The sequence below is a fragment of the Vombatus ursinus genome, unplaced genomic scaffold (assembly GCF_900497805.2).
Source record: "Vombatus ursinus unplaced genomic scaffold, bare-nosed wombat genome assembly UNPS02014872.1, whole genome shotgun sequence".
Classification (NCBI taxonomy): Eukaryota; Metazoa; Chordata; class Mammalia; order Diprotodontia; family Vombatidae; genus Vombatus; species Vombatus ursinus.
Window position 1 is genome coordinate 9,070,116 of NW_020954650.1, and position 23,813 is coordinate 9,093,928.

The following is a 23,813-nucleotide window of genomic DNA, read 5'->3' on the forward strand; positions in this document are numbered from 1 at the left end:
AATGTCAAAGTAAGCCAATGCAGTAGGTGAACACATTAATAGCTGTAAGGACATCAACCCACCTCTCTTTCTGATTGGGAGAGAAAAGGAAACAGTAACAACAAATATTACAAGTAGAAAGTCATCTTCTGGCACTTCCAGGAGCCAAGATGATGGAGCAAGCAGAAAATTGCCTTAACTCTCCCATATTCACCTCCAAACAATTATAAAATAGTGTCCCAAAACAAATTCTGGAAAGGCATAACTATCAAAAAGATGGGGTGAAATAATCAAGAAACTTGGAAGGTTGGCAGGAAAGGTCTGAGTCAGTTGGGTAAAAAGGGGAGCATAGTCCAGGACAGGAAGCATCCCAGTAAGTCAGCAGCAGGCCCTGTCTTAGCAAGCCAACAGGAGGTCCTAAGCCCCACTGCAGCACAAGCAGGCAGAAGCCAGTGCTGGGACCCCCCACATACCTCAGCATAACCAAGGAAAAGGGCAGATGCCAGCACTGGGACCCTCCATGGTGCCTCAGCACATATGCAAATGCCAGTGCAGGAAACCTCCCCCATGTGCCTTGCTACAGCAGCAGGTAAGTTGCTAGACCCCTACAGCCTCCAGCAGTGCCACCCCCTCCACTCACTTCACCCTCACCATGCAGTACCAGACACAAAGGTCCCCCATGGGCCTCAGAGTAATACCAATGTCACACCAGGAAAACAGTCACGACCTGCAGCCCCTGGCACAAGAAGCTTGGGACAATACCCCTTCCATTCCAGCAGCAGAGCTCAAATTTAAGAACATGGGGAAAGGCTGTAAATGATGAGAAAAACAACAACAAACAACAACAAGGAAACTATCTGACCATAGAAAGTTATTATAGTCACAGGGAAGATCAAGACACAAACTCAGAAGAGGACAACAATGTCAAAATACCTATGGCAAAGCCCCAAAGAAGAATGGGAATTGGTCTCAAGCCCAGAAAGAACTCATGGAAGAGTTCAAAAAGGAGTTTAAAAATCAAATAAGAGACATAGAAGAAAAATTGGGGGGAAAATGAGAGTGATGCAAGAGAATCATGAAAAAAGAAACAACATCTTGGAAAAAGAAAACAACTTCTTAAAAAGCAGAAATTACCAAATGGAAAAGGAGGTACAAAAGCTAACTGAGAAAAATAATTCCTTATAAATTAGAATCAGGCAAGTGAAAGCTAATGACTCATGAGACATCAAGAATCAATCAAACAAAATCAAAAGAATGAAAAAAAATAGAAGAAAATGTAAAACACTTCACTGGAAAAACAACTAACCTGGAAAATAGATCCAAGAGAGATAATTTAAAAACCACTGGACTACCTGAAAGTCATAATCAAAAGGAAGACCTGGACATCATACTTCCAGAAATTATCAAAGAAAATTGCTCTGATATCCTAGAACCAGAGGACAAAATGGATATTGAAAGAATATACTGATCACCTCCAGAAAGAGATCCCAAAATGAAAACCCCAAGGAAAATTATAACCAAATTCCAGAATGACCAGGTCAAGGAGAAAATATTGCAAACAGCCAGAAATAAACAATTCAAATATCAGGGCATCACAATGAGGATTACACAGAACTTAGCAGCTGTAACATTAAAGGATCAATTTTGATTTTGAATTTTCTATTCTTTATTTGCATTTTAATAAGTTACTAATTCATTTTTACAACTTGACACTAGAAATGAATTTATTATAATGTTGACCAATTTTGAGAATTACTATATACTGAATTTTCTCTTCATTCTAGTTTTGTACTTTATTGAATTTAGGAGGAAAAAAAACATTTTACAGCAAGTTTCTCCTGTTTTCCTTCTAATCTTGACTGCATTGGTTTTGTTTGTGCAAGAAAAAAATTTAATGTAGTCAAAATTATTTATTTTACTTCCTGTGATTCTTTTTGTTTGATCATAAATATAGGGAAGATCCTTGTCCATACCAAACAGGTAATTTGTTTCATGCTCCCCTAATATCACCCTTTATGTCTAAATCATATACCCATTTTGACCTTATCTTGGTAAGAGATGTTCATTTATGTCTAGTTCCTGCCAGACTGCTTTCCAATTTTCCCAATAGTTTTTGTCAAATGATACGCTTTTGCCTCCAAAGCTGAGATCTTTGGGTTATCAAATATTAGATTACTGTGGTCGTATACTTCTGTATATTGCATACCTAATCTATTCCACCATCAACCACTCTTTTTCTTATCCAGTACCAGATTATTTTGATGTTTACAGCATTGTAGTAGAGTTTGAAATTTGGTACTGTCTGGCCCCCTTCCTTCACTTTTTTTTCATTGATTCTCTTGATATTCTTGACCTTTTGCTCTTCTAGATGAATTCTGTAATTATTTTTTCTAACTCTATAAAATAATTATTTGGTCATTTGATTGGTATGGAACTGAATAAGTAAATTAATTTAGGGAGAATTGTAGATTTTAATATGTTGGCTCAGTTTATTCATGAGCAATTAGTATTTCTCCAATTATTTAGATCTGTCTTTATTTGTGTGAAACATTTTGTAATCGTGTTCAATATGATACCTGAGTATGTGGTAGCAGATAGACTCTCAAGTATTTTGTACTGTCAGCAGTTGTTTTAAATGGAATTTCTCTTTCTATCTCTTCCTAGGTGCTTATTTCCTTCCCTTCCGCTTCTCTAAAGATGTTGACTCTCTATATATATTGTGGCACTGGGGAGACGGTCCAAACTTAAACTTTCTGTATTCATGGAAGATGAATCACTTAACTCATAGAAAAGGTCATAAGGGTAAGTTTAGTAACCCTCCTGTATGTAATCATACAAATCCCTGAGTCACACAAAAATATCTCACCTGAACTTGAGAGGAGAGATAGGTCCACCGAATGAAGCAGGAAAGCAAAGTATCACCTGAAGGTTGGCATGGAGGTTATACCTACATGCACACACATACATATATGTATGTATACCTAGCTGTACACATAAATAATTGTGCATATATAGATAGATATGTGTGCACTTATGTAAGAAATTTTATGTATACAGATAGACATACAAACATATATAATAGCAAAGAATCACTATTAGGCCAAATTAGGAAGCTTCTCAAGAGAGGACTCACACTTTTCTAGGAAACAACTAGGGAAAACTTGAATTACATAGGTTTCAGTGGCATTATGGAGTTGGAAGACTTCTGACAAAGAAGAGGGAAAGGCTGCTGGAGAGCATTAATAAAAATACTTAGAGACGTTGGGGAAGGGTCTAATGGATGATAAACTAGATATGACATGTTGACAACTTGTTTGCAGAAACATGAAAAGTGTGTTGGGGCATACTCTATATTTGAGCATCTCAGCATGGAGGAGAGAAAACAACTAAGTTTATAATTCACATGAAAACAAATCTATCACAATTGTTGAGAGAGGTGAGGCCTGGGGAGCAATTGAAGTAAGGTTGAATAGAGTGTACAAGAGCTTGATAAAGAGAACTAACAAGAACACAATTGCAAAGCTGATATCTTACATGGAATCTATTTTTTTTGGAAAAATTGATAGACTCAGTGCCCTAATTAGAATACAGACCCAATGATGTTCAGAAGGATTCTTACTATGAAGCTCCATATATAAATGCTCCAGAAACACCCCAAAACACGATCTAAGAATATAAGGCAACACTAAAAACACAATCACACTAAGAATATAGAGCCTATGGGGGCAACTAGATGGCACAGTGGATAGAGCACTGGCCCTTGAGTCAGGAGGACCTGAGTTCAAATCTGGCCTCAGACACTTGACACTAGCTGTGTGACCCTGGGCAGTCACTTAACCCCATTGCCTACCCCCCCCCAAAAAGAATGTAGAGCCTGACAAAGAATCCCAAAAGTTCTGGAGTAAATACCATGGACAGCAATGGACTTCTAAAAACATTAGTACAAAGCAATGACAGACTGGTACACAAACCCTGTCATTGGCAGAAAACCAGAAAGTCAGAGCCACCTCCTGCTACAACTTTAGTGAATATAGTCACATATAGATTGCATACACTTGAGAGGGAAATGTAATTTGAGAGGAGAAGCTATTGGACACAGACCCAATTTCAAGAAAAAGAAGTGGGGCCAGAAAAGTGCTCAACCTGGCCCCCACAAGCTATGACTATGACCTTATCAATAATACCTAATGGGTCTCTCCCATAATACATTGTGTTGAGGTGGCTGTGAAAATTGAGAATGTAGACTACAAATGACCATCATGTTCCAATCATTATTTAATAAACATTTGAAGGCAAAATCTACATAGCCTCTTGAATGCTTTGGTTTTGGAGGACTGAAAAAAACTAGCTGTACTTGGGATACATTGAAGTGACTTTGAAATCTCCTGAAAATAATGCTAGTGTACACAAAATAATGGGCATTCTAGCTTTGGTGTGTCCAGACCCAATATGTGTCAATGGAGCATCATTTTTAATTGAAAAAAATCCAGTTTCTTCAAGATACTAACAAAATACTGGCAACAACAATCTAGGACTCAGTATCTAGATATTTTTACTTTCCATGAAGCTTATACCAAAACATATAGAAAAAAAGTAGCACTCTAAGAACCCTGGCTCTTCAGAAGTAGAACCAGAGAAACTTGACTTTGATAACCTCCAATACCAGAGGGATGGAAGGAACTGCTGAGTCAGAAATTTAGCAAGAGGACAGGAATGTTTTTACCATATGAGTGGAACATAGGATGTTCCTAAGGAGTAGTTTACAATATCCAGCTCACTGACTCTCGGACATTTCAAGAAAGATTCAGAAAAATTCCTCTGTGTTGGATGGCTTCAAAGAACCTGTTGGTCAATGGCACTAGCACAGAGTCCAGTAATCCAAATACATTGTCCAGAGTAGTGATACTGAAGAAAAATGGAAAGTTATGAATACATAATTACCAAACCTTAAACAACAGCATAGCAGAGCAGCACATTAACCCAAGAGTCCAATATGCCTTGAATTACCGGGTAGTTAGCTCGGGGTTTCCGTACTGGACTTGTATAGTAGATATTACCAAATTCCTATAAAAGAGGGAGAAAAGAAGACTGCTTCCATCTGTCCATATGGATTTTAACTGTTTGAACATATACCCAAAGTGGGTGGTCATAGAAAATTCATGACATATCTCAGGGATACCTTTGGAAAGTGTTCCAAAGACTGATGGTGAATTTAGCTGGAGATATAAACTGCTTGCAAGTGCAATATATTTTAATGACACACTGTCTTTGGGAAAATGAAAAAGAAGAGTCCTTTGGGGAATACCATGATGAAAGACTAATGAAAGTGTTCAATTGGCAGGAGGAAAATGGCCTGAAATTTTTAACTGACAAGTACCAGTTTTGTAGAGTCTCTGTGGCACAGTGGATAGATCACTGGACCTAAAGCCAGGAGGACCTGATACTTTATCTCATGCTTTATCTGTTACATGTATTATTGATGTATATTTGTTATTCATGGCACCCCAATATGCTTACTTAGGTTAATGGCCTAATCATTTTTACTCTGTTTTGTTTTGATATGTATTTGATATTATTCCATAGATCAAGTGTACTATAAACAAGTGATTATACCTGCAAGGGATTGCAAAATTGCAAAGCTCATGGAAGAATGTAACAGCGTTCTTGGTAAAGATATGGATTCTCCTTTTTTCCATGAGGATTTTAAGAAATGTAATTCAAGGCCTTAAAGAATGATTATGAAATGTGAACAGGGGTAGAATTGGTGACAAACCTACAAAAATATGGAAAGAAAGGGATACTAGGTTTAGCAGCAAAAGCAGCAGTAAAGGAAAAGAAACAGACAAGATGGTGAGGAAGCAGATCTGAGAGGTGGCAGCACATGTGAGTGGAAAGCACTTGAGTCCTCCCAGAGTTTGCCACAAGCACATGCAACAGCAGAAACCACACATTAAAGACAAGCCCGGCAGTGGATCACCACTACCCTGCTTAGGCTTTGAACCCATATGGCTAAGGAGCCATCTTCTGTCTCCTCTTACTGTCTCTGCCTTCTCTCCCCACCCACCCACCTAAAAGGAAAGGATTTAAACCCAAAGTGACCTATTTCCCTTTTAAACTACCCCCTCAGTGTATCAAATGACATTTGTGTTTTTGATTCCTTTAGACACGGAATTGATCCTCACTTTTATGCTGATTTACTTTAAGTCATGCTCAGAGTATGACCCTGAACACCTTTGCAGAGTGAGAGATTGCAGCTCTGAGCTTTATATTTCACAGAATATATAGGCTGCAGTCTCACATCCCAGCTTGGTGGTCAACCAGACCATGTAACACTATCCTCAGCTAAAGAGGTAATTCCTCATAGACTTGGCTAATGACTTTCCTAATGACTAAAGAGTCCTAAATGTCCATTATTACCATATAGTATAGCTCACTAGGGGAGTATGGCAGTAGGTTCCTGAGCCCGGTCATTTCTCCTTCACCAAAATTCCATGAAGGGAGTGGAGAATGAGGAGGGACTGTAGGGGTTCATACCATTTCAGAGCCAGTCAAGGAGGTGGAGGTAGAGGCCCATGAAGATTTTGGCCCTATCTCACTTCTCATTGGGAAAGAAAGGGAGAAGAACACAGATTCCTAGCTCCACAGTGACATCAAATGTTTCTGGGAATTATAGGCTCTTTGTAGGGTTGGCGTGAACCTAACAAAAACCAGTAAAAGTCCATTTGCCTGGAGCCTCAAGCATCTAATCAAAACGGAAAAGGGAGGTTAAACACATAAATCTAATAAGTCTGGTACTACAGACAGTGATTGTTGTCCTTCATTCTCAAAGAAGACCAAAATGACATCACTAGGCTAGAGTCAAGTTTCAGTGTGTCTGACTATGGCTGATCAGACCAATAAGAGCTCTGAACACTCTAACACAGGTTGGGCACAAATAGTCCACTGCAGACAGTATCACTTATAACAAAAGGAAAAGCGTAAGAAATGAAAAAAACAGTCATTCACAGAATACTACATTTAAAAAGAGACCTAGCAATATAACCCACAGCTTCAGATTGCTATATACAATTACACAATGTACAGGTATGAAAAAAGTGAAATCAAGATTATAATCCAATGAAATTTGAACTTAAAGGCATCACTGAGATTTTGTGAGAGGGTACCAGTTTTATTCAAAGAAAAAGTTAAAAGGAGTGAGATGGAATATCAGTATATATTAAGAAGATATACCCACATGGATGATTGAGCATTTGAGAGCCAATGGAGGTACAAACAGACATAATATTATTATAATATTCTCCTATAAAACTAGACTAAAGAAGTGATTAGATAAGGAATGTGAGGAGCAGGTCACGAATCTGGCTTCAAAGCCTGATATTGTAGTAAAAGGGAACTTCAATTATCTATAAATCCCTCCGCTAAGAGCAGAAAAATTGATAAATTTGTGATTTGCCTTCAAAAAACAGAGGAAATGACAAGGGAAAGAGCTATTTTAGATGCAATTCTTGCCAATTAGGAGGACCTGTTTACTGAAGTAGAAACAATAGAAACCTCAGGAGCAAGTGTTCCTTAGAAGCATGATAGAAAAAGAGAGCAAAGCCAGACATAATCTGTCATCTACCCTAAAAGAGGGGAAAGGATATTTCAAAGGATTCAGCAAAACGAAAGATCGGATCTAATATCCTAATATTTTGCAGGAGAAATTGACCCAAATATGAACTTCTTTTTTTTTTTTTTTTTTTGGTTAGGCAATGGGGTTAAGTGACTTGCCCAGGGTCACACAGCTAGTAAGTGTTATGTGTCTGAGGCTGGATTTGAACTCAGGTCCTCCTGAATCCAGGGCTGGTGCTCTATCCACTGCACCACCTAGCTGCCCCCCCAAATACGAGTTTCTTAAGACCTAAACAGGAATGGATAGAAGAAAAAAAAAAAGAGCTGCCTAAGAAGACCAACGTGGATTACAGAAATGTACGTACACACTCAGTTTGTTTAGATGTGTGTGGAAGAAAGAAGCATGGATAAGTAGCTGAGTAGAATGTTTTTAAAAGTACCAATGGTCTGATAAAAATTGTATCAGGAACCCTAAAGCCTAGAATATGCTGAGACTGACACAAATCTAAGGAACAATAAAAAGTGATTGCTTTAAATTACATTGGATGCAAGAGGTGGATTAAAGAAAATAAAGATGATTGAGATGGTGATGATGACTAATTTGGAGTCATTTGAATAGGTTTTGAAATAAATTGGCAGGTATTATTACTGTTCCCAGTTTATATTTGGCAAAAGTGAAATTCGGAGAAGTTTAAATGACTTGCCTTAGGTCATATGGTGAGTAAAATGCAAATCCAGAATTCAAACCCCTGTTATCAGACTCTAAGACCAATGATACTAGGCTATGCTGTGTATGTAAAAGTATAAATTAGAGAGAGAGGGGATGGCCTCACTTCCAAATAAGGCAACGGGTGAAGTCTGCTTGCCATAAATGGATTAAAGGAACTTCAGGCAGTGTGACAGAGAATGCCCAAGCATAAGTCTTCCAACTGTTAAGAGATTAAAAGATTTTAGGGCTGTATCCCAGAGAGATCATACAAATGGGAAAAGGACTCACTTATCCAAAAATATTTACAGCAGCTATTTCTGTGGTGGCAAAGAATTGGAAATTGAGGGGATGTCTATCAATTGGGGAACGGCTGAACAAGTCATGGTATATGAATGTGATGGAATACTATTGTGCTATAAGAAATGAAGAACAGGCTAACTTCAGAAAAACCTGGAAAGACTCGTATGGACTGATGGTGAGTGAAGTGAGCAGAACCACGAGAATGTTGTACACAATATCAGCCACATCGTGTAATGACTAACTTTGATAGACTTAGCCCTTCTCAGCAATACAAGGATCTAAGACATTTCCAAAAGTCTCATGATGGAAAATGCTATCCGCATCCAGAGAAAGAACTATAGAGTTTGAATGCAGATTGAAGCATACTATTTACTCTTTTTTTTCTTCTGTTTTGTCTTGTTTCTTCCTTCTTGTGGTTCCTTTTATTGGTTCTAATTTTTCCTTACAACATAACTAATGTGAAAATATGTTTAATAGAAATGTATATGTAAAGCCTATATCAGATTGCATGCCATCTTGGGGAGTGAGATGGAGAGGGAGGGGAAGAAAATTTTAAAATCAAAAGCTTATGGAAGTGATTGTTGAAAACTAAAAATAAATTAATTACAATTTTTAAAAAGAGATTAAAAAAGGTTAACGATTAAGAGGTAAAGAGAGACTTCAGAGGGACACAATGATACCAATCAAGTTTGTCCTCTTGCAATTGTCAGGGTTAGATTTATGACATTCAGACAGTACCCTGTGGGTCTTAGCTTCTGTGGCGATTTATCATCGCCTTGTTTTAAGTGCCGAGTATCAGAGCTACAGAGACCAAAGCACAGTGAAATTGCAACCCTGAGGATTAGCATTCTTTGGGCTCCAGATTCCTCTGACTACAAAGTTGGTGCTATTTTCACCGAACTTTGTTCATAGCCTGCCGTCCTTTTTGTCCATGTACCTGTGACCAATAGAATCACTGAAGTTTCTACATTTTAAACTAGAATGTAAACTTTATATGACTTTATATCATCCTTGCCACTGGGAAATGGGAAGTCTAAATATAATATATTGATGCTTTGAGTTAACTTTTTTCCTGCTGGATGGTAGCTATGAGAAAAATAGATTGCTGCATGACGAGGGTTTCGGTCTTTGGGAAGACAGACTCTATCTGGGGATAAAATATAATATACAAATTATGTTTACATATGAATTACTATTTTTCTTTTATTACCTTTTATCTATTCCAATTAAATTGCTTACTAAGGAAATAGCACAGGGGCATTTTATTGACAATTGTAAAGGGAAGGGATAAAGTAATGAATCTATTCTAATGTGCATCAAGAAGTGTGGGGAGGGGAGTGGGGGTTAACCTTTTTTTCTTTTTAAATCTCCATCTTATTCATCAGACAAATGTATATTCTGCTTAGTTTTCTTAATTTGGGTAGAATCCTCCCTAGCAAGTTAGACTCCTTCATTTTCAATATAATTCTTCAGCACAGGTACAGAATTAATTCTGACAATGACTTACCTTTTTCCTGGGCAAAATGATCCCCTAGAACTGAAGCTAAATCTTGGGTGAGATAATATGAGAAAAGTTATTCCACTTTCCCACTGTTAGTGAAGGCTGCAATTTTCAGGGTTTCTGAGCTTGTGATGTTTATCAAAATGAAGTCTGTTCATCTGATCATTTAATAGTCACTAGAAGGAAAAACAAAAAACCAGTGTCATTTAGATAATTTCATATCTGATATCCCTTTAAAGGAAAATTATTTTAATCATTTTAATGATTCATGAAATGAAATACACCTAAAAATATATTCTGGATTTGTAGCCAAACATGCAGTCAAGTTGGCTCCTCCTCCATGCTGTTAGAAAGAAAGGCACTTCCCAACAGTACCATGGCTTAGTCCTCCAACACTTCTGGGAGGGAGTTAACTAAATAGTCCTGGAGGAAAAAAGTCCTACCAATTGAAAAGGACCTGAGCTATTTCTCCAAAATAAGCTACAGCCTTGAAGGGCAGGAACCTCAAGCTTGTACAATTCTACCAAGGGAAAGAAAAAAAGAAGGGCCAGAGTGGCTTAGCTGAATTAGGTCCAAAAGTAGTCCATCATTATTAAGTGTTTTTCTTGAGACTGAATCCAAAGAAATTCCAGACTAAAGAGCCCTCCTCCTTCCCATGATGATACTAATTTGTCGCAGACATGGATTCCTCTGAGGTGAGTAGGTGACTTAATACTATTAACTAGCAAAAGCAATCATCTTGCCCTAAGGTAAAAGAATCAATTTGTCATTTAGGGGCAGATTAAGGATCACATAGTTAAGGTGAATTCTAAGGTTGGCATGAGGAGCCCAGATGAGTAGGAACAGCTGCCTTGTCCTTAGAGGAATCATATAATCCTGCTCCTTCACAAAATGGCATCATGGCCCCCATGTCCAAGGTGACCAAGGCCTTGCCTAAGCTTCACCTTTCTTGTAACACCTTTCTTGTAACATCTTTAACCTGGTTTTCTCACTCCTTTGGACTATGTGATCGCTAATATTCCTGCCAGGCCTAGTATACTATGAATCTCTAACACAATAAGTAATCTTGGTGAGATGAAAATTATCCAAGAGTCCATCAGTTAGGTACTGCTATCAATCACTGAATCAATGATGCAGAGATAGTGTAACTGCAGTATAGCATGTGCTCCAAGTGCAGGGTATACTAAAAAATTACCAATCATTCAGTGATCCCAGAGCTTCAGTTCCAGTAAACTTATATTTGAATACATAAGCAGGATGGGGACAATGGAATTTTATAGAAAGGAGGAGGGAAAGATAAGATTTTATGTACCAGGAAGCAAACAACAGACGAGGAAGATAAGCTGGTCAAATGTAGAACTGAAGTTTATGTCCCAAGCTTGATTTTGCAGACGTCAGCAATAAGTATGACCCGCTTGCTTCATGGAAACAGCATTAGAAAGCTCAAGTTAGAGGCTGGGGCAGTTTTTCTTAGCATAATGGTGGAAAGAAGCCTGAGTCAGAAATTCTCTTATCACAGTGTCCCCTTTGGTTGAAGATTAGATATGAGCATATCAGACCATATTCTTGTACATCCTATCATTTTCTTTTCTGGATATGTTCATATAAGTTTTCTGACAGGCATTTCCACAGGTATTGGGAAGCTACTAATATAATTACAGTTATGATGAATCCTTGAAGTATATTTCTTTATGCAGTGGAAACATTTGAAAGTCAATCACATATATCCTAGTTCTCAAGTGGAAATGGTCTAATCTTGATGCTTTTTCCAATGTGAAGTTAATTAATCCATTAAAAATTAAAACTTTTCTCCTAGTTTTCTGCTTTCCTTCTGATCTTGGCTACATTTGTTTTATTTGTACAAAACATTTTAATTTAATGTAATCAAAATTATCCATTTTATACCTCACACTGCTCTCTATCTGTTGTTTATTCATAAACAACACCTATCAATTGTTCACCTATCAATAAGTCTGATAGGTAATATTGTTCAAATTTTCTTGTAATCTCTCTCTTTATATCTAGGTCATGTATCCATTTTGATCTCACCTTGAAAAATGGTGTAAGATATTGGTCTATGCCCAATTTCTGCTAGACTGCTTTTCAGTTTTCCCAACAAAGAACTGGAAATTTGGAGGATGGCCATCAATTGGGGAATGACTGAACAAGTTGTGGTATATGATTATGATGATATACTACTATATTCTACTGAAATGATGAGCTCAATGATCTTAGAAAAACATGGATAGACTTGCATGAAATAATGAAGTGCAAAATGAGCAGAACCAAAAGAATATTGTATATAGTAACAACAAGATTGTTTTAAGAACAATTTTGAGTGAGTAATTCATTTTAACTCTTATAAATGCCCAAATTAACCAGAAAGGACATATGAAAGAAGATGCTATCTGCATCCAGGGAAAGAACTGATAAATATAAGTATGTATATAATGGTTTTATATATATGTACACACACACACACAAATACACACACACACATATTTGTGCCTAATGATAGCCATTTCTAGAGCAGGGGAGGTGGGGGGGAAGAAGAAAAAAGTTACATGATAGCTTTATTACATATTTAAAAAGAATAGCAAGTTATACATAATAGATTTGCTGTTTCATATACAATCAACTTTTTCTATTCTACTATATTATAGAAATGTTTGTTTTATTTCTTAAGCTCAAAATAAAATAAATAAAATTTTAAATGCTAAAACCTTTACATTTTTATCACATCGTATCTTTATTCCACCATTCCTTTGAAGATATATTATCCTCATATCATTCAGAAAAGATGTAATACTGTATAGACCTAACACATGAATATATAACTATTAAACAAATAAGCAAGAAGATGGCAAGCCTAAGAACTAATTTTTCCTATAAACCTAGATTAGGAAGTTGAGAAAAGTAATGGTCACAAATTTAGAACAGTAAAATCAAAGCAATAAGGTTCTTTATACTTACATTCCATTATAGTAGTACAAAGATGCTTGATGATTGTAACAATAAGATCTATTATAAAACATTTGCAATTCTCTTGCATGGTCAGAGAAATTTGCTATGAAAGGAGGAAGGAAATAGTTATAATAAGGCTGACCTATTGTAGATGTACCCAGACATATTCCCTTACCTCTGTTTGATTTCAGGTAAAAGTCATAGATATCTTTTGGAACAGTCAATCATGCAACAGAAGTCCTCATTATTCACAGGGTATTATAGCCAGGCTCAGATAGGAAATATTCCTGTTCAGAAAGTAAATCATACAGTAAAGAAACTGGGTCAGGAGGATATTGCCATTACCTTCATAAAACTATCTTCTCAACCTTCCCAGTCATTTAATTCCATTGGTATATTTTCCAGAAGACACTGTTAAAAATGTGTGTGTGTGTGTGTGTATGTGTGTGTGTATAACATATATATATATATATATATATATATGTTTCCATTAAGTTCAATTCAATAATGCTTATTAAATGCTTACTATATGTAAGGCACCACACTAGGTGCAGGAGATACAGAGATTTTAAAAATGACAAAAGCCCTGCTCTCTTAAAGTTTATAATGCAAAGTTTGCAGGGATATGGAGAGAGAATAAGAGCAAAAATAATATTGTCTAATCACCTGCCTTCATCAGTGGACTTTACTGTTCTTCTGCCTGGGTTCATTCCCCAATAGTTAGCATACTCCCATACACACTCTTTTATTCTACCCAAACCTTAGCAGCTGAAGAACAAACCACCTTCCTCAATCTCAGCTATATACCCACTCATTCACTTAAAGCATATCTTGATATAATGACCCACTCCAGATCTGCCCACCCCTTCCACAATAACCCCTGCAATGTCTGCTCCATAGGCAAATATCTTTCATCTTAAACCTCTTAGTTTCACACTCTTTCCACCTTTAGCACTCCCCTGAAACCTGGCTCCTGGGTCTGTTGGAGCCATCTCTCACCAGCTTACTAGAGCTTATTGCTAAATTTACAGTGTGAGCATTTACACCTCAGAAATCCACAATTATAACAAATTAGGGTTTGATTTATTGTTTTGCTGATTTCTAGACTTAGGAAAGTGTTAATAATAAAGATTAAATTTAAGTATGCATAAGTTTTTTAACCTTGAGTTAATTTATTAAACATTTATCAGCACACCCCTGTATTGCTCAGTAAACATTGATTGAGTTCAGCAAGGGGTGCATGAGAAGGCTCTGAAATTAAGTCATCACCAGGCCAGAGTAATGATGATGATGATGATGATGATGATAATGATGATGATAACTCACATATATATGTATTCAAAGTACTTTACATCCATTATTTCATTTGAACCTCACAAAATCTGTCTGACTTCCTCCTAATGACAATGCCTCCCTTGCCACACTTCCAAGTACAGGTTGCATTTTCACTGGTATCCTTTGACCAACTGATTGTACTGGTGGAATTAGAATACTTCTTGCTCTTTCAGGACCATTTCTTTTACAACCATTACTAAGAAACTTCTCCTTTGAGGTTAATTCAATCCAAATTTGTCACTCAATCCAAATTCTGATAGATGTTACTTTCCTATACCCAGTATATTCTCCATCCTTTCTCAGTGAGTTCACTGTCAGGCTCACACTCTTCCTCTCTACTCTAACTCCACACTTATCCTCACTACTCTAATTTCTTTCTTCATTCTAGTAGATTTCTACATTCATGATGATGTTCTCTGAAATACCCTCCTTTCCACCTCAGCTACACATAAGTCATATCTTTGACTTTGATATCACCCATGATTGTTTTGCTTCTATGTTCAAGAACTCTGAATTTCTCCTGATTATAATGTTTATCTTCCCATCTCTCCCTATGCCTCACCCCTTCTAAAACTACACCAGAACCTCTAATTCCTCTATCTCTCAGCATTCTTTGATGCCATCACTCCTACTCTGGCTATAATCACTTCCATTCCAGTGTCCCACGTTCATAACTTCAGCACTATGCTGGATCCTTCACTTTCCCTCACCCCATATATCCCATCACTTGCCAGATCATTCTGTTTCTACCTTTACCACAACTCTATAATCTGACTCCTTCTCTGCAATTACACAGCTACCTCCCTTAGTTCTGGCCCTCATAATCTCTCACTTAGATTATTGCAACAGCCTACTAATTGGCCTTCCACAAGTCTCTCATTGTTCCAGGCCAACATTCAAATTGCTGCCAAAGTAATTTTCCTAAATTGAAATCTGGACACTACTCCCTATTCAATCAATTCCAATGACTTCCTTGTCCCTACTGCCAGCATGGTGTGGGAGAAAACTGCAAATACAGCATCTGGTTGTCTCAGTGATTATTTGGGAATAGCAATAATTTTGAACCTACCAAATAGGCTAAACTCAGGTAACTAGAACTTGGGCAAAGCCTATATGCTATTGAGCATTCTGGGACAGAGAGACACAGTTCCTGGACATGCCTAACAGGATTAGGTATCATGCCACCAAGTTCATTTCCAAATGTGAAAGAAGCTGGACAGTTTGTTCTCACCTCATTCAGTTCTTGTCATTGTGATGCTGGTTTCTACTCCTCATTGATGTACCATCCCCTTACCTTGTTTGACTGGTAGCAAACTCCTACATGGATTCCAACTCCTGGACCCAAGGGTATCCTTTGACCTTTCAAACTCACAAGTTCATAGCTATCTCTAATACTCTTTAACTTAAGAGCAAGAAAGAGCTAATGCAAAGAGGAAAAGAATAGAGGCCCATATTCACAGAGAGTTCAAAGTCTGCTCCTCCCTAGAGACTTTTCAGTCTTCCATGCTTGAACCAGCCAGACAGGAAAGAGAGACAAGTCACCCTCATGGGGAGTCTTTTGTCTGCCTCGGTTCTGATTCAGTGGCCAACTCAAAAGGCTCCTGTCTCCCTGAGGAAAACAAATCAGAAAGAGTCAAGATACTTGCCTATGCTCTGATTTAGGGATCAGGGTCCTTCCATTATACATCATCACACCTTTCTAGCCTCTACCACCCTGTTGGCAACAGGTAGAGCACCCTGCACATGCTCTGAGGACAGCACTTACATTGGCCAGTCTCTAATAGATTTTAGGGATGGCCTCAATGACCAAAAGGGAAAAGATTAGGAGTTATTAAGGAGGCAGGTATGGAAGAAATAAAATTTTTGAAAAAGTAAATCAACCTGTGGGGAAGGGGGTTGTTATGCAGTAGGCCACAAGGATGGCCTCAATACTGGTATTGGAAGGAGAAAAGAAGGAAGGCAAAGATCAAGAAAGCCTAAGATATGAGACCTCAGTGAGGGAATGTTTGTGAATGCTCTGAATGGGAGAGGAGGGTGGGTACATTCCATTATGTTTCATCATACCTGCCCAGAAGCAGGGTCCCTTGCCTCCCTAGTTTATTTTCTGCTTGTGGGGAACATTTCAATACCAAGTTACATATGCACCTATAATTTTATTATACTATTTGCAGAAAATAGGAGATAATGAACTAAAGTAGTGTTCTTATGTGGCAAATAGTGAAACATGAACTGTTTAAAATATAAAATAGTATCTTTAAAAGACAGAGCATTTTTAAAGCACTTAATAAGGGCCAAGCACTGGGAATACAAATATAATAACAGTGCCTACTACTAATTACCTTACATTCTAAAAGAGGAAGACAAAACATGAAAGGAAGGCAAAAAAGAAGGGGGTAGTGGAGGAGAGTAGGCAAAGAGTTAGTAGGGAGTTGGAACAGTCTGGTTTATGAAGGATTAAGAATAGTACTGTTGAAAAAGGAAAATGATAAATTCTGTGGAAAAAAACAGGCACATTAATGCATTGTTAGTGGAGCTATGAACTGGGCCAGGCATTCTGAAATGCAATTTGGAATTATGCCCCCAAAACAATTAAACTGTGAATACCCTTTTGTTCAGTGATATTGCTACTATGTCTATACTCCAAAAAGATCAAAAAAAAGAGGAAAAAAATTTTTATAACAGTTCTTTTCATATTGGCAAAGAATTGAAAACTGAAAAAATGCCTAAAAATTGGTAAATGACTGAACAATTTGTGATATATGAGTGTGATGGAATACTCATACTATAAAAATTAATGAAAGGGATGGTTTCAGAGAAACCTGGAAAGACCTGTATAAACTGATACAAAGTGAAGTGAGCAGAACCCAGAGAAGAATTTATGTTATAACAACAATATTGTAAAGACAAACAACATTTGAAAGCCGTAAGAACTCTGATCAACACAGTGACCAACCACAATTTCAGAAGATTCATGACGAAAAATGCTATCCACTACAGATAGGAAAGTGCAGATTGAAGCATATTTTTTCTCAATATGGCTAATTAGAAAATTTGTTTTGCTCAGCTATATATATTTATAGCAAGTTTTATTTTTCTTGCTTTCTCAATAGGAAGGGAGAAGAGAGATAATTTGGAAATTGTTTAATTCACTGCAGAAAACTTTTCTGCTTTTCAGAGAAACTGAGTCCATGTATCCAACGGAATGACAGCCTGTGACTATATTACACACTGAGTAATACTTCATATATATTACCTTTTATCTAATTCTGTTAAATGCTTATTACAGTGAGAAAAAAGAATGGTATTGATACATCAATTCCATGAGTATTCCTGTAATATTTTGTTTCATTATATTTAATTAAATGCTATAATATTAATCAAGGAACTCTGTAAAACTATGTTAGAGAATAGTTCTGATCTGCATTGCTAGAGGGAATTTCATCACTGGTGGCTTCCCCTATACCAGGCTTTGGCAAACTACCATTACTACTACTACTTAGGGCTCCATGGATCAAATCCAGCCTGCTATTTGCTTTTGTAAGGTCCCTGAGCTGAGAATGGTGATTACATTTTTAAATAAAGTCTTATGGAAACACAAGCATGTACAGAGAGAGAACTGTAACTAAATAGCTATGATTTTAGAAACATGATTCTTTTTTTTTTTAAGGCAATTGTGGTTAAGTGACTTGCCCAGGGTTACACAGCTAGTAAGCGTCAAGTGTTTGGTCTGAGGGCAGATTTGAACTCAGGTCCTCCTGACTTCAGGGCCAGTGCTCTATCCACTGCACCACCTAGTTGCCCCTAGAAACCTGATTCTTAAACCAAACCCCACACTGCCAGGGAACCCTTCCATCCAATGCCAAGATTTCTAGGTAATGTGGGAAATAAATTTTTTAAAGCGAGTAATTGATGTTTTCTCTGTAACAACATGTGCCAACGATTATCAAAGAGGAGAAACATTAACAGCAAATAGATTTGTGTGTGTAAAATGCATATTAAGAATGACTAAAATTTAACATACAATGCTACAGTAAAGGGGATTGTTGATGTTATTTTCTAGATCAGGAGTGGGGAACCTGCTGCCTCGAGGCCACATATAACCTAGGTCCTCAAGTGTGGCACTTTGACTGGATCCAAACTCACAAGATTCAGGCAAAGTGCCACATTTAAGGCCCTAGAGGGTCACATGTGGCCTCAAGGTCCTAGGTTCCCCACCCCTGATCTAGATAATTCAGACCAAAAAAATATTTTTGAAAGTTTCTTCCCCCCATTCCTTTCAGGGGACACAGTGTGGTAGATAGAGTGCTATACATAGAACCAGGAGAACCTGGGTTCAGTGTCAACTCTGACACTCATTAGCCATGTGATCCTGGGTTCGTTACTTCATTTCTTTTCTCCAGGCTGAGTTTCCTCTTCTAGAAAAGATAGATAGTAATACTTGTAGTACATACTTTACAACACAACCTTGTTATGAAGGTCAAATGAGATAAGGTGTATAAAGCACTTTGCAAACACTGAACCATTGTTTGAAAAATAATAATAATAATAGCATTTTATATATCACCTACTATGTGCCAGGAACTGTGCTAAGTGCTTTTAAAAAATATTATCTCAGAGGCAACTAGGTGGCGCAGAGGATATAGCACTGACCCTGGAGTCAGGAGGTCCTGAGTTCAAATCCCGCCTCAGACACATAACACTTGCTAGCTATGTGACTCTAGGCAAGTCACTTAACCCCAACCACCTCACCACAAGAAAAAATAATAATAATAATAACATCATCTCATTTGATTCTCACAACAGCCTTGGGAGATAAGTACTATTACTATCCTCATTTTACAGATGAGGAAACTGAGGTAGATGGATTCCCCAGGGTCACATAACTAGTAAAGATAAATTATTGTTTGAGAGTGGGGCAGGAAAGGTATTAAAATGATCAAACTATTTCCTTGAATCTTTACAATACTGAAGTAGTTCTAGTTGATGGAATAGACAATGCCCTAAAGGAATTTTGGAAAAAGATCAAACTGACTATCTTAATGCCAAAGAAAGTTTGCCATTAACTTACTGGGGAATTATCTGAAACGAACAAATGTGACTGCATGTATTTTTAACTCGAATTTCTTGTTCTATTGGGGTTTCTAAATCTGTCTCTCCAACTGTACTATAGACCCTTATCCACTTTAGCTTCAAAATATTTGCTGATGGAATGCCAGAGGACAGAGATCATGGTTTTCACACATTTGATTTTTTAAGTATTTTAAGGATTATAAATCTGCCATTTTATCTATGTGGGTATGCCCTTGACCAATACAGATTTCAGATGCCCCATGATAAACAATTTCCTGAGTTGCTCTGACCAAAAGAAATTATAGTCTGTGGCCAACCCCTGGAGGATGAATTTGTCCAAATGTAGCTAAACTGGTTCTCAGGCATTGTATCCAAACTCAGTCTTTCTGGTGTGTTAGGACCTAGAAGAGTTTGAAACCCCATACCATCACCTTCAGAGCCTAGGATTACCTTTATTCCAATGACATGGCATGGGTATAGGACTTTGTTGGTGATAGTGGTGAGTGATTTTTTCAGTCGTATTTGACTCTTCATGACCCACCCCATTTGGGGTTTTCTTGGCAAGGATATTGTAGCGGTTTGTCATTTCCTTATCCAGCTCATTTTACAGATGAGAAATAGAGGCAAAAAAGGTTAAGTTACTTGCCTAGGATCACACAGCTGGTGGATGTCTAAGCCAGATTTCAACTCATGAAGAGGAGTCTTCCTGAGTCCAGGTTCAGCACTCTCCACCGAGCCACCTTGCTGCCTTATAGGACTTTAGTGAAGGAGTATTTGAATGTGTATCCTTAAATAAGTGAGCTATTTAGCATATTTAAATTAATTTTGAATTTTGTAAATATTATCCAAGGTGTTAATAAGACATACTTTATTAAGGCGTAACTCCCTTAAAAATATTTCTAAAATAATTTGATCTGGTTTCACTGGATGATTCAAAATCTTGGGAAGTATTGCTTTAGAGCAGCAATTCTCAAACTTTTTGGTCTCAGGAATCTTTATAATCTTAAAAATTATCTATGATGTCCCAAAAAACTTTGGTCATGTGTGTTATATCTATCAATATTTACCATATTAGAAATTAGGCCCTTATCAGAGATACTGGTTATAAAAATTCTTTCCCAGTTTTCTGCTTCCATTCTGATCTTGGTTGCACTGGCTTTGTTTGTACAAAAACTTTCCAATTTGGGGCAGTTAGGTGGCACAGTGGATAGAGCACCGGCCCTGAAGTCAGGAGGACCTGAGTTCAAATCCGGCCTCAGACCAAACACTTGACACTTACTAGCTGTGTGACCTTGGGTAAGTCACTTAACCCCAATTGTTTAAAAACAAAAAAAAAAAACTTTTCAATTTAACGTAATCAAAATGATCCATTTTGCATTTCATAATGTTCTCTATCTCATGTTTGGTCACAAATTCTTCTGTTCTCTATAAATCTTACAGGTAAACTAGTCCTCACTCTCCCAGTTTGCTTATAGTATCAGCCTTTATATTTAAATCATGAACCCATTTTGACTTTATTTTGGTATATGGTATGAGATTTTGGCCTATGCCGAGCTTCTGCCATACTCTTTTCCAGTTTTCCCAGCAGTTTTTGTCAAATAGTGAGTTCTTATTCCAGAAGCTGGAGTCTTTGAGTTTATCAAATAGTAGATTACTATAAACATTGACTACTGTGTCTTGCATACCTAACCTATTCCACTGATCCACCACTCTATTTCTTAGCCCATACCAAGTAGTTTTGATAATTGCTGCTTTATAATACAATTTAAGATCTGGAACAGCTAGACCACCTTCTCCTGCATTTCTTTTCATTAGTTCCCTTAATATTCTGGACCTTCTGTTAGTCCAAATAAATCTTGTTATTATTTTTTCTAGCTCTACAAAATAATTTATTGGTAGTTTGATTGGTTTGGCACTGAATAAGTAAATTAGCTTAGGTAGAATTGTAATTTTTATTATATTAGCTCAGCCTACCTGTGACCCACTGATGTTTTCCCAATTATTTAGATCTGACTTTATTTGTGTGAAAAGTGTTTTGTAATTGTGTTCATATCGTTGCTGGGTTTGTTTCGGTAGGTAGACTCCTAAATATTTTATAATGTCTACAGTAACTTTAACTGGAATTTCTCTTTCTATCTCTTGCTGTTGGGCTTTGTTGGTAATATATAGAAATGCTGATGATTTATGTGGGTTCATTTTAGCCTGCAACTTTACTAAAATTGTATATTATTTCAAGTAGTTTTTTACTGTATTCTCTAAGTATATCATCATATCATCCACAAAGAGTGATAGCTTTGTTTCTTCTTTGCCTATTCTAATACCTTCAATTTCTTTTTCTTCTCTTATTGTTAAAGCTAACGTTTCCAGTACTGTATTGAACAACAGTGGTGATGATGGACACCCTTGTTTCACCCCTGATCTTATTGGAAATGCTTCTAGCTTATCCCCATTACATATGATGCTTGTTGACCGTTTTAGGTAGATGCTACTTATCATTTTAAGGAAGATTCCATTTATTCCTATGCTCTCTAGTGTTTTCAATAGGAACGGGTGTTGTATTTTGTCAAAAGCTTTTTCTGCATCTACTGAGATGATCGTGTTGTTTCTGTTAGTTTTGTTGCTGATATGATCAATTATGCTGATAGTTTTCCTAATATTGAACCAGGCCTGCATTCCTGGTATAAATCCTACCTGGTCATAGTGTATTATTCTTGTGATAAGTTGCTGTAATCTATTTGCTAATATTTTATTTAAAAATTTTACATCTATATTCATTAGAGAAATTGGTCTATAATTTTCTTTCTCTGTTTTGACTCTTCCCAGTTTAGATATCAGCACCATATTTGTATCATAAAAAGAATTTGGTAAGACTCCTTCTTCAGTTATTTTCCCAAATAGTCTATATAGTATTGGAATTAATTGTTCTTTAAATGTTTGATAGAATTCGCTTGTAAATCCATCTGGCCCTGGAGACTTTTTCCTTGAGAGTTCATTGATGGCTTGTTCAATTTCTTTTTCTGAGATGGGGTTATTTAAGTATTTTACTTCCTCTTCTGTTAATCTGAGCAATTTATATTTTTTTATAAACATTCATCTGTTTCACTAAGATTGTCAAATTTATTGGCATACAGTTGGGCAAAATAGTGCTTAATTATTGTTTTAATTTCCTCTTCATTTGTGGTAGATTCATCCTTTTCATTTTTGATACTGGTAATTCGGTTTTCTTCTTTCTTTTTTTTTAATTAAATTGACCTATGACCTCCCAAAAAGCTTTTGCCGTGTGTTATATCTATCAATATTTACCACATTAGAAATTAGAAGGCCTTAGTATTATTATGTAAATTGTTCTTACTTCCCAGACCTTCTGAAAATGTCCTAAGGATCATCAGGGGTCCCCTAACAACACTTTGAGAACTGCTGTTTTAGAGACTACAGCAAGCTAACATCATGTCCCTTGGAAAAATAACAGGTCACAGAATAATAAACATTGAAGGGAAAACATCATGCATAACAATGATAAGAATGTAAATAAAGACAATAATAAAAGTAACTGAACTTAGATCAAATGCAGTGATCAATAATGACTCCAGTTGGCTGATGCTGGCCATCCTTCTAAATGGCACAGTGGATAAACACTGGGTCCAGAAATAGGAGAATTTGAGTTCAGATATGGCATCAAACATTTACTTCTGTCTGCTTTAGTGTCATCAATTGTAAAATGGGGAAGTTAATAGCACTTACCTCTGGGGATTACTTCAAGGAGGGCCTGTCGGCACGTAGTAGGAGCTTAACAACTATTTGTTTCCTTCCTCTCAGAAAACTATGGAGAAAGAATGTATATGCTCTGTTAGTCATGGTTACTGTATTGTATCATTTTGCTTAAGTATTTTTTGTTGCTATAAGGGAGGGTGCCATGAAGGTGGTGGTGTTTATTGGAAGATCTGGTATGAAAAACAAAGTTCATCCATAAAACATAATAATCATAATAATGGGCAGACAGGAGTAGTAGAGAGAGTTGCCTGGGAGTGAGGAAGTCCTTAAATCAAGTCCTTTCCCTGACACATACTTGCTTTGTGATCCTGGGACAACTTAACTCTTTCATATGGAGAACTCCCATACTGGACCCAGCTGTCCTGATTGGTGAATACCCAGCTCCCCAGATCTAGGTGTTCCCAGCCATGTTTTACTTTATTCCCTGCACATCTACTCACCAGTCATTTTGCTGCCCAGACCAGAGACTATATCCTGCAGTATTTACCCTCTGCACTTCTCCCAGAGCATGTTTTATATTTCTGGGAATGACCAAATCAATATTGCTTGGTTTACTGGAAAGGCTATATCATT

At 37.0% G+C, this 23,813-nt stretch overlaps 1 protein-coding gene across 10 annotated transcripts in view; it reads right to left on the minus strand.

Annotated features, from left to right (window-relative positions):
• LOC114028179 (beta-1,3-galactosyltransferase 5-like) overlaps positions 1–23,813 on the minus strand; it is a 73,992-nt gene that overhangs the window by 34,404 nt on the left and 15,775 nt on the right. For 5 of the 10 annotated variants that reach the window (XM_027842401.1, XM_027842403.1, XM_027842399.1 and 2 more), the window contains 5 exons: positions 23,211–23,289; positions 13,240–13,351; positions 10,107–10,276; positions 4,987–5,043; positions 4,703–4,884 (listed from right to left, as the gene is read on the minus strand). In XM_027842401.1, the coding sequence (XP_027698202.1) occupies positions 4,703–4,705 (3 nt within the window). In that variant the 5' untranslated portion in view covers positions 4,706–4,884; positions 4,987–5,043; positions 10,107–10,276; positions 13,240–13,351; positions 23,211–23,289. The remainder of the gene's footprint in view (positions 1–4,702; positions 4,885–4,986; positions 5,044–10,106; positions 10,277–13,239; positions 13,352–23,210; positions 23,290–23,813) is intronic. The other 5 variants (XR_003567332.1, XR_003567330.1, XM_027842405.1 and 2 more) reach the window with 2 other exon arrangements.